The 10,493-nt window shown below is 45.5% G+C and overlaps 1 protein-coding gene across 2 annotated transcripts; it reads left to right on the top strand.

Annotated features, from left to right (window-relative positions):
• Nucleotides 1-537: 537 nt before the first annotated feature.
• Nucleotides 538-2,871, top strand: LOC127296170 (abscisic acid receptor PYL5). 2 transcript variants are annotated; one of them, XR_007848286.2, is made up of 4 exons: nt 538-840; nt 1,147-1,365; nt 2,036-2,334; nt 2,634-2,871. XR_007848286.2 is itself a non-coding variant. In XM_051326204.2 (3 exons), the coding sequence occupies exons 1-3, from the start codon at nt 667-669 to the stop codon at nt 2,249-2,251; spliced, it is 609 nt and encodes a 202-aa protein (XP_051182164.1). In that variant the 5' UTR covers nt 538-666; the 3' UTR covers nt 2,252-2,724. The 2 variants fall into 2 exon arrangements, 1 of the variants encoding a protein (XP_051182164.1); XM_051326204.2 differs by having other exon boundaries at nt 2,036-2,724.
• The last annotated feature ends 7,622 nt before the right edge of the window (nt 2,872-10,493 follow it).

The following is a 10,493-nucleotide window of genomic DNA, read 5'->3' on the forward strand; positions in this document are numbered from 1 at the left end:
AACCATCATTCGTCATCACGTGTGAACTAAAACCTGTAATATCATTTAGAGCCAACATTAGTTCACGCATTAGCTAGAATATCATCATTAACCAAAATAGTAAAATACCCTTCAAGTGGCTAGTAGGTCATGCAATGGTGTCATTTCCAGATTATTGTTGAGAGTGAGTTGCAAGGGTTACTATCAAAATGTCTCATCAAGCACACAGAGTGAAGGAAACTAAGCTAAATGAAAGTTAGGCAACCTAAGATAAAATAATTTCTGTCGTACTAACTGCAATGGCTCCATGTTAAAAGTCCTAGCTGGCAATGACTTGTAGCGTGCTCTTTTTAGGTGTGGCAAGAGATATTTTTGTGAGCCTATACACATGCCTACTGGCCGAAAATATCAGCGCAGCCACCGTCGTTTCCTAGAAACAGCCCTGGTCCATGGACCCGGCGCACGCTCCGGTGAAGCTTCCCTGGCCTCGGGGTCTGCGCATGGATAACTCGTGGGTGGGCCCCCTCACCACGCAGATTTTTGTACCCGCCCGCGTAAGGAACCCCACCGAACGGATTAGCCCAACCCACCCCGGCAACCAGCAGCAGCAGAGGAGCTGAAAAAGACAGCTAGGACAGCGGCGGCAGCCCAACCACCGGTCGGAGCGGCGGCGAGCGGGGATCCGCCATGGTCGGCCTCGTAGGTGGCGCCGCGCGGGGCTGGAGGCTCAGCGACGAGGCGGCGGCTGGAGGAGCGGCGGCGACGGAGGCGGAGCACATGCGGCGGCTGCACGGCCACGCGCCCGCCGAGAACCAGTGCACCTCCGCCCTCGTCAAGCACATCAAGGCCCCCGTGCACCTCGTGAGACGCCCACCCTTTCCCGTTTCCCCCTTCCTTCCGATGCTGTTCCTTTCACTGTTGCGTGGGTTCGTCGATTCCCTTGCCGTGCTCGCCTCGGTTGGTGGTGGGTGCTATATTTTCTTGGATCTGGAGCTCTCTTCTCTTGCGCTTGGTTTCTCGATCTTGTTCGGCTATTGCCCTGTCGGTTCATACCATTGGTGTGGCGGAGTTCAATGTGCCGATTCCTCTCTCTGTTTCCCTGGCGGGCGGATGGATATCTGTTTCATGGCGCGGGCTGTTTTGATTGAGTTGGTGCCGGGCTTGCAGGTTTGGTCTCTGGTGCGGAGCTTCGACCAGCCGCAGCGCTACAAGCCGTTCGTCAGCCGCTGCGTGCTGCGCGGGGGCGACCTCGAGATCGGCAGCGTCAGGGAGGTCAACGTCAAGACCGGCCTGCCGGCCACCACTAGCACCGAGAGGCTCGAGCAGCTGGACGACGACGAGCACATCCTCAGTGTCAAGTTTGTTGGCGGCGACCACAGGCTCAGGGTACGTGCTACCATTTCGTGCTCTTTTTCTTACAGTACTTGCCAAATGTTTCAGTTCAAGTCTGATGCTAACATGGCCATAGATATTAGCATTAGCTTGAGGATATAACATTGAAGCTTTGCCTGGCAGATCAGAAAGCTTGTTTTCATTTATGTGTCGTGACAAATATATAGCATTTCACTCACTGCATCTCTCGTTTGTAATAGCTTCTGAAGATATCACCGAGTGTTTATCTGTCAGAAAGCTTGTTTTTATTTGACTGTTGTGACAAATATATACTGGCATTTTACTCCCTCATTTGTGTAACTACTAATCAGAAATAAAGCATTTAGCTTCTAAAGAAGATCACCGTTTACCAAGTGTTTATTGGTCAGTCTTACTAGAAAATCAAGTATTTGACCTACTAAGCAAGGAACATGATCATCATAGTTTGCGGTGTGAAATTCGGATGCTTTGTCTGCCTTCTCTAGAAGGAAATCATGTGTATGAATCTAGTGATCTGCATGTGGCTTTCCTGTTTCTGGAACCTCGCAAGAAGAAGATTTTGACCACAGTTGCCACTATTGTAAAGAAAAGTTGTTTGATTGGACATGCCTCCGCTGATGATCTTTACTACTTCTTTAAGCGTCTGTTTGATCCATGCTAATCTTCTGTGTTGCCACTTCTTCAGAACTACTCATCCATCATAACTGTCCACCCAGAGAGCATTGATGGGAGGCCAGGGACGCTTGTAATCGAGTCCTTCGTCGTTGATGTGCCCGACGGCAACACAAAGGATGAAACTTGCTATTTTGTCGAGGCTGTGATCAAGTGCAACCTCACATCTCTAGCTGAGGTATCGGAACGGCTAGCGGTTCAGTCACCTACATCGCCGCTTGAGCAATAGCATCCGCCCTGGCACGTACATGTGAATCAGCATGAATAAGAAGCTTCAAAGGCCAGCCAGAAATTTCCATCTTTTTCAGAATGGTAGATTCTCCATTTTGTTTTCACATGTCTCTTGTAAGGATTAGTATGTAGGCTTATGTATTTGTAGTAGGTAGCTAGTGATGCTTTAGGTCTTAGCAACTGCACCTGAGCTACCTCACGGCTATGTATGCATACGTAGTATGTATATGTACCAGAGAAGCATATGGAGTAGTTTTTGCCATCTTTGGTGCATTTGAAACAACCTAGTGTTTTTCTTTTTCTGCATTTGCGATGCCTACTGTACTATATTCTCGGATGACTTTCCACTAACACTTGGGATTGGGGATTTTGACTTGTAGATTTTGGGAGTGCGCTGTAATATATACATTGGTGGAAGAGTACTCATTCGCTGCTACTGAAATGGAAGTAAATGGATATTTTTCTTTGCAATTTTAAGCACTTGATGGAAGATTACTCCTCTCAGAGTTAAATGATAGTATATCTGTGTCAACAATTCTTAGACGAGGTCATGAGTTCTTGTGATTGTAAGAGACAGAATTGATGAGGAAAATGTCTAAATTTTCCTGTGTGCAGTCAGCCATTTCCTGTGTGAAGTCAGCCCCTCCTCTGATAGTTAAATGGTAGTAGTATATATTTTTCAACAATTTTTAGACAAGGTCACGAATTCTTGGTATTGTAAGAGACAGAATTGGTGAGGAAAATGTCTGAATTTTCCTGTGTGGGGTAGCTTGCCAGCCCTTTTAAATGTAGGAGTCACGACGAGGATAGACGATCATCCTTCTATGCTTCTCTGGGTAGGTTCGGTTCACCTTAATTTGAAGTCAATTAAGGCAACATATCCTATGCATCCGGGCCTCTTGTGCATCCGTGCATCCATCCATGCCTGGCCGTCTGTTCCAAATCACACGCGCAACTGCTAAACGTGACTAAATTTGCATTTACACGCCCGCCTAGAAACTATGTTAGCGTATCATTCCAAATAAACCCCTGGATCGGTTGTCCTTCATAGATTGAACATAGTCTGACGGCGAGTTGACAACCACTGACCACACAGCGCAGCTTGCAGCAGCCAGCGGCGGCAGGGGAAAGCAGATAGCGCGGAGAGCGGTGGCGACTGGGGACCACTGAAGTTCCCAATGCGGCAGTCTGCTGCGGTCGTGCCGGCGACGACGACCGAATACGCATACGGCCGGCGGTGACCATCAACGGCTCCATCACCGTGAAGGGCTTGCAACATGCATGGATGCAACCTTACGTGCTTGTACATACAGCTGCTCATGCCTAGCACATGCGTGTATACCATATTCGGGGTTCCGGCCTGTCGCTGCAATACGAGTTCTAGATCACAGGATGGCAACTGCTGGTAGCACAAATGTCGATTGATCCACGACCACACAACGGGGAGGATGACGACGAGTCGGCATACGGCAACCAGACAGCCCCGCTTGAGCGGCCCGGGGTGGCCACGGAAAGCAGGTGGCATGGAGAGCGGTGGCGACCACCGAAGTTCTCCGCCGCCGCCGCCGCCGTGCGGAACTGTACGGTCTAGCTCTGACCTAAACGATTGGATGGGCTTATTTACAAATATTTTAGTAGCTTACGGGTCCAGCGGGCGTGTAAGTGTAAAATAATCACAATACCCATGTCCTGCGTGCGATTTAAATCCGAGAGTGGTGGATGGATGGATGCACGGATACACAGAAACCCGAGATGCATAGGATATGTTGCCGTCAATTAATTCTAACCTCTTGTTACAAGTACCTTTCTAAGCATGTGTAGATAAACCAAGACATCACTTTCAACGCTAGAAGCTCCCAAAATGGTTTCTAGAAAGAAATGAAAAAAGTCGATGCTGAACCAAACAATGTGGGGACTGTTTGCATTTGCTTGTAATTTTGCATGCCCGAGGGAGACGTTGACAGTGACTTGCTCCTACCCGACGTATGCCAGTTTTGCAGTAAAAAGATCTTCACGAAATCGGTGTTGGAGACAGGACTCTCTTTTCTTGTAGTTGTTCGGTTTTTTTCCACCACGGATGTACTGATTGTTTTCTCTCAGAATAGTAGTGGCTTGGGCGGATGATTAGCCTCGTAGACTGATTTGATGAAAGTTGGAGTACCCACAGCCACAGTGCTCCATGTTCATGTTGTGCTTTAAAATTTGACCCATGAGTCTACCAAAATTTTGAGAGTTGCAAAAAGGGGAGCCAACTACTTCAATGGACAATAAGAGATTTCCTGAGGTATGAGTGCAAGTGCAACAACGGTTTTGGCTGCAACACTAAAATCGTGCAAAACATTGGCTTTATCTCCAACGACCAGGTTTTTAAAATCTGAAGTTCTCTTTTGACACGGTCTCGAGAAAAGAGAGGGACAGACACTCCCAAGAATTTGGAAATACAATTAAATGCTGTAACACAATGTGTTTACTTGCGCTATTATTGCTAGATCATCTGAACCCCCGTGACATGCGTCGGCAGCGGCATTGCAACACCGGTAATGATTTTATCTGTCTCCTATGTCACTCTGCACACGAAGAAACTAAGAGTCGTCTTTGTTTGGACTGTGAATTCAGCGTGTCTTGTTGGGCCATAATTTGGATTTAGTGGGATTTGGTTCGGGAAAGGGGAGTGGTGGTTTGGCACATGGGAGCATATGCTCACTTTTTTTAAAAAGCATGTGGGAAAAATTGGTTTGTGTGTAATGTGTATAAAAAGATAAAATTCAATGCTAAAAATAAGGCTTTTAAGAAGATATTTTTCTCTTTTTTTACACAAACCACAAAAATTATTGGTTTCTCGTGAAATTTGATGAACACATGTATATTATGAAGATGTACATGTAAATTTTTTTATCAAATTTTTTTGATATCTCGAAATATGATTTTTTTTGGTAGACGGAGCATATGCACCCGGAAGTTGAATTGAATCTTCGCCTGGAAAGATGTTATACACGGCCCTTTTCATGTGTTAGGCAGCTTTTCATGGATATTGTCACCTTGGGGGTGTGGAATATCTGGAAACAACGTAACCAAACATATTTTTAGAGCATCTTCAGTCGCGTCCTCAAACCGTCCCCAAAGGGATTTGTGGTGCGCCGTAAAAAAGTTCACAATCGCGTCCCCTAAAGCCACTATTTATTCAGCGCGGCATGATACTGTGTCCGGCGCCCCGAGCCCGTCCCCGCTACACAGGGAAGCTCCGGGCACGCCGAACACAACGAAAAGCGAGGCGTAGAGACACGGGCCCGATGCGTCAGCGGCTCGGAAGCCTAAAACCCCGTCGCCTACCATTGGTCAAGCGATGTTAATGGCATCCTAGATTTCCCAGACGACGATGCAGGGAGGCGTCTCGTCGTGCCTGGCCGCGTGGCCGTCCGCGCCGGCGTTTATTGCGTCCAACGACCCGCTACCGCTTCACCTGCCGCCGATGTACATTAAGAGCGCCGTGCGGTTCTTGTTCATCCCAATCTCTTGCCGCTCCCAAATCTTCTCCTCGCCGCTCTGATGGCGCGTGAAGCACACGTCCGTTGGGAACCCCAAGAGGAAGGTGTGATGCGTACAGCAACAAGTTTTCCTTCAGTAAGAAACCAAGGTTATCGAACCAGTAGGAGATGAAGGTCACGTGAAGGTTGTTGGTGAAGGAGTGTAGTGCGGCGCAACACCAGGGATTCCGGCGCCAACGTGGAACCTGCACAACACAATCAAATTACTTTGCTACAACTTAACAGTGAGGTTGTCAATCTCACCGGCTTGCTGAAAACAAAGGATTAAACGTATGGTGTGGAGAATGATGTTTGCTTGCAAAGAACAACAGAGAACAATGATTGGAGTAGGTTCTATTTCAGATGTAAAAGAATGGACCGGGGTCCACAGTTCACTACTGGTGTCTCTCCAATAAGATAAATAACATGTTGGTTGAACAAATTACAGTTGGACAATTGACAAATAGAGAGGGCATAACAATGCACATACATATCATGATGACTACTATAAGATTTACTTAGGGCATTACGACAAAGAACATAGACCGCTATCCAGCATGCATCTATGCCTAAAAAGTCCACCTTCGGGTTAGCATCCGCACCCCTTCCAGTATTAAGTTGCAAACAACAGACAATTGCACTAAGTACTGTGCGTAATGTAAACAATACAAATATCCTTAGACAAAGCATTGATGTTTTATCCCTAGTGGCAACAACACATCCACAACCTTAGAACTTTCTGTCACTGTCCCAGATTCAATGGAGGCATGAACCCACTATCGAGCATAAATACTCCCTCTTGGAGTCACAAGTATCAACTTGGCCAGAGCCTCTACTAGCAACGGAGAGCATGCAAGATCATAAACAACACATATATGATAGATCGATAATCAACTTGACATAGTATTCCATATTCATCGGATCCCAACAAACACAACATGTAGCATTACAAATAGATGATCTTGATCATGATAGGCAGCTCACAAGATCTAAACATGATAGCACAAGAGGAGAAGACAACCATCTAGCTACTGCTATGGACCCATAGTCCAAGGATGAACTACTCACGCATCAGTCCGGAGTCGGGCATGGTGATGTAGAGCCCTCCGGTGATGATTTCCCTCTCCGGCAGGATGCCGGAGGCGATCTTCAGAACCCCCCAAGGTAGGGTTGAAGGTGGCGGCGTCTCTAGAACTTTTCTCGTATCGTGGCTCTCGGTACTAGGGTTTTCGCGACGGAAGGATTATATAGGCGAAGGGGCAGAGTCGGGGGACGCCCGAGGGGCCCACCCCATATGGCGGCGCGGCCAGGGGTGGGGCCGCGCCCCCCTATGGTGTGGCCGCCTCGTGGCTCCTCTTCGTCTCCTCTTCGGTGTTCTGGAAGGCTCCGTGGAAAATAAGACCGTGGGCTTTTGTTTCGTCCAATTCCGAGAATATTTCCTGTGTAGGATTTCTGAAACCAAAAACAGCAGAAACGAGAACGGCGCTTCGGCATCTTGTTAATAGGTTAGTACCGGAAAATGCATCAAAATGATGTAAAGTGTATATAAAACATGTGAGTATTGTCATAAAACTAGCATGGAACATAAGAAATTATAGATACGTTTGAGACGTATCAAGCATCCCCAAGCTTAGTTCCTACTCGCCCTCGAGTAGGTAAACGATAACAAGGATAATTTCTGAAGTGACATGCTACTATCATAATCTTGATCAATACTATTGTAAAGCATATGAGATGAATGGAGTGATTCGAAGCAATGGTCTATAATTTGTTAACAAATAGATAATGACTAAACAACTGAATCATATAGCAAAGACTTTTCATGAATAGTACTTTGAAGACAAGCATCTATAAGTCTTGCATAAGAGTTAACTCATAAAGCAATAGATTCTTAATAGAAGGTTTTGAAGCAACACAAAGGAAGATTTAAGTTTCAGCAGTTGCTTTCAACTTTCAACATGTATATCTCATGGATAATTGTCAACACAAAGTAATATGATGAGTGCAAATAAGCAAGTATGTAAGAATCAATGCACACAGTTGACACAAGTGTTTGCTTCTAAGATAGAAAGAAGTAGGTAAACTGACTTAACATAAAGTAAAGAAAGGCCCTTCACAGAGGGAAGCAAGGATTACTCATGTGCTAGAGCTTTTTATTTTGAAAACATGGAAACAATTTTGTCAACGGTAGTAATAATTCATATGTGTTATGCATAAAACCTCCTATAAGTTGCAAGCCTCATGCATCGAATACTAATAGTGCCCGCACCTTGTCCTCATTAGCTCGGACTTCCATGGATTATCATTGCATTACATATGTTTCAACCAAGTGTCACAAAGGGGTACCTCTATGCCACCTGTACAAAGGTCCAAGGATATAGATCGCATTTGATTTCTCAATTTTGATAGATCTCAACTTGAGGACATCCATACCGGGACAACATAGAAAACAGATAATGGACTCCTCTTTTATGCTTTAAGCATTCAACAACAGATAATATTCTCATAAGAGATTTGAGGATTAATGTTCAAGCTGAAACTTCCACCATGATACATGGCTTTGGTTGGCGGCCCAATGTTCTTCTCTAACAATATGCATACTCAAACCATTTAACTCATGGCAAATCTCCCTTACTTCTGACAAGACGAACATGCATAGCAACTCACATGATATTCAACAAAGGTGTAACAGGTTGATGGCGTCCCCAGATAACATGGTTACCGCTCAACAAGCAACTTATAAGAACTAAGATACATAAGCGACATATTCATTACCACAATAGTTTTTAGGCTACTTTCCCATGAGCTATGTATTGCTAAGACAAGGAATGAAAATTTTAAAGGTAGCACGCAAGCAATTTACTTTGGAATGGCAGAAAAATACCACATAGTAGGTAGTTATGGTGGACACAAATGGCATAAGTTTTGGCCCATGGTTTTGGATGCAGGAGAAGTATTCCCTCTCAGTACAAGGCTTTGGCTAGCAAGGTTGTTTGAAGCAAACACAAGTATGAACCGGTACAGCAAAACTTACATAAGAACATATTGCAAGCATTATAAGACTCTACACTGTCTTCCTTGTTGCTGATGCGTGCAGTTAACACACGTCCGTTGGGAACCCCAAGAGGAAGGTGTGATGCGTACAGTAGCAAGTTTTCCCTCAGTAAGAAACCAAGGTTATCGAACCAGTAGGAGTCAAGGAACACGTGAAGGTTGTTGGTGACGGAGTGTAGTGCGGCGCAACATCAGGGATTCCGGCGCCAACGTGGAACCTGCACAACACAATCAAAGTACTTTGCCCCAACGTAACAGTGAGGTTATCAATCTCACCGGCTTGCTGAAAACAAAGGATTAACCGTATAGTGTGGAAGATGATGTTTGTTTGCGAAGAACAGTAAAGAACAAGTATTGCAGTAGATTGTATTTCAGATGTAAAGAATGGACCGGGGTCCACAGTTCACTAGTGGTGTCTCTCCCATAAGATAAATAGCATGTTGGGTGAACAAATTACAGTTGGGCAATTGACAAATAGAGAGGGCATAACAATGCACATACATGTCATGATGAATACTATGAGATTTAATCAGGGCATTACGACAAAGTACATAGACCGCTATCCAGCATGCATCTATGCCTAAAAAGTCCACTTTCAGGTTATCATCCGAACCCCTTCCAGTATTATGTTGCAAACAATAGACAATTGCATTAAGTATGGTGCGTAATGTAATCAACACAAATATCCTTACACAAAGCATCGATGTTTTATCCCTAGTGGCAACAGCACATCCACAACCTTAGAACTTTCTGTCACATCGTCCTGCATTCAATGGAGGCATGAACCCACTATCGAGCATAAATACTCCCTCTTGAAGTTACAAGTATCAACTTGGCCAGAGCCTCTACTAGCAACGGAGAGCATGCAAGAACATAAACAACATATATGATAGATTGATAATCAACTTGACATAGTATTCCATATTCATCGGATCCCAACAAACACAACATGTAGCATTACAAATAGATGATCTTGATCATGATAGGCAGCTCACAAGATCTAACATGATAGCACAATGAGGAGAAGACAACCATCTAGCTACTGCTATGGACCCATAGTCCAGGGGTGAACTACTCACACATCAATCCGGAGGCGATCATGGCGATGAAGAGCCCTCCGGGAGATGATTCCCCTCTCCGGCAGGGTGCCGGAGGCGATCTCCTGAATCCCCCGAGATGGGATTGGCGGCGGCTGCTTCTCTGGAAGATTTTCCGTATCGTGGCTCTCGGTACAGGGGGTTTCGCGATGAAGGCTTTAAGTAGGCGGAAGGGTAGGGTTGGAGGCGGCGCGAGGGACCCACACCATAGGGCGGCGCGGGCCCCTCCCTGGCCGTGCCGGCCTATGGGTATGGGTCCTCGTGGCCCCACTTCGTATCCCCTTCGATCTTCTGGAAGCTTCGTGGAAATATAAGACCCTGGGCGTTGATTTCGTCCAATTCCGAGAATATTTCCTTTGTAGGATTTCTGAAACCAAAAACAACAGAAAACAACAACTGGCTCTTCGGCATCTCGTCAATAGGTTAGTGCTGGAAAATGCATAATAATGATGTAAAGTGTGTATAAAACATGTGAGTATCATCATAAAAGTAGCATGGAACATAAGAAATTATGGATATGTTTGAGACGTATCAAGCATCCCCAAGCTTAGTTCCTACTCGCCCT

Source organism: Lolium perenne, chromosome 1, assembly GCF_019359855.2.
Source record: "Lolium perenne isolate Kyuss_39 chromosome 1, Kyuss_2.0, whole genome shotgun sequence".
In the NCBI taxonomy this organism is placed as follows: Eukaryota; Viridiplantae; Streptophyta; class Magnoliopsida; order Poales; family Poaceae; genus Lolium; species Lolium perenne.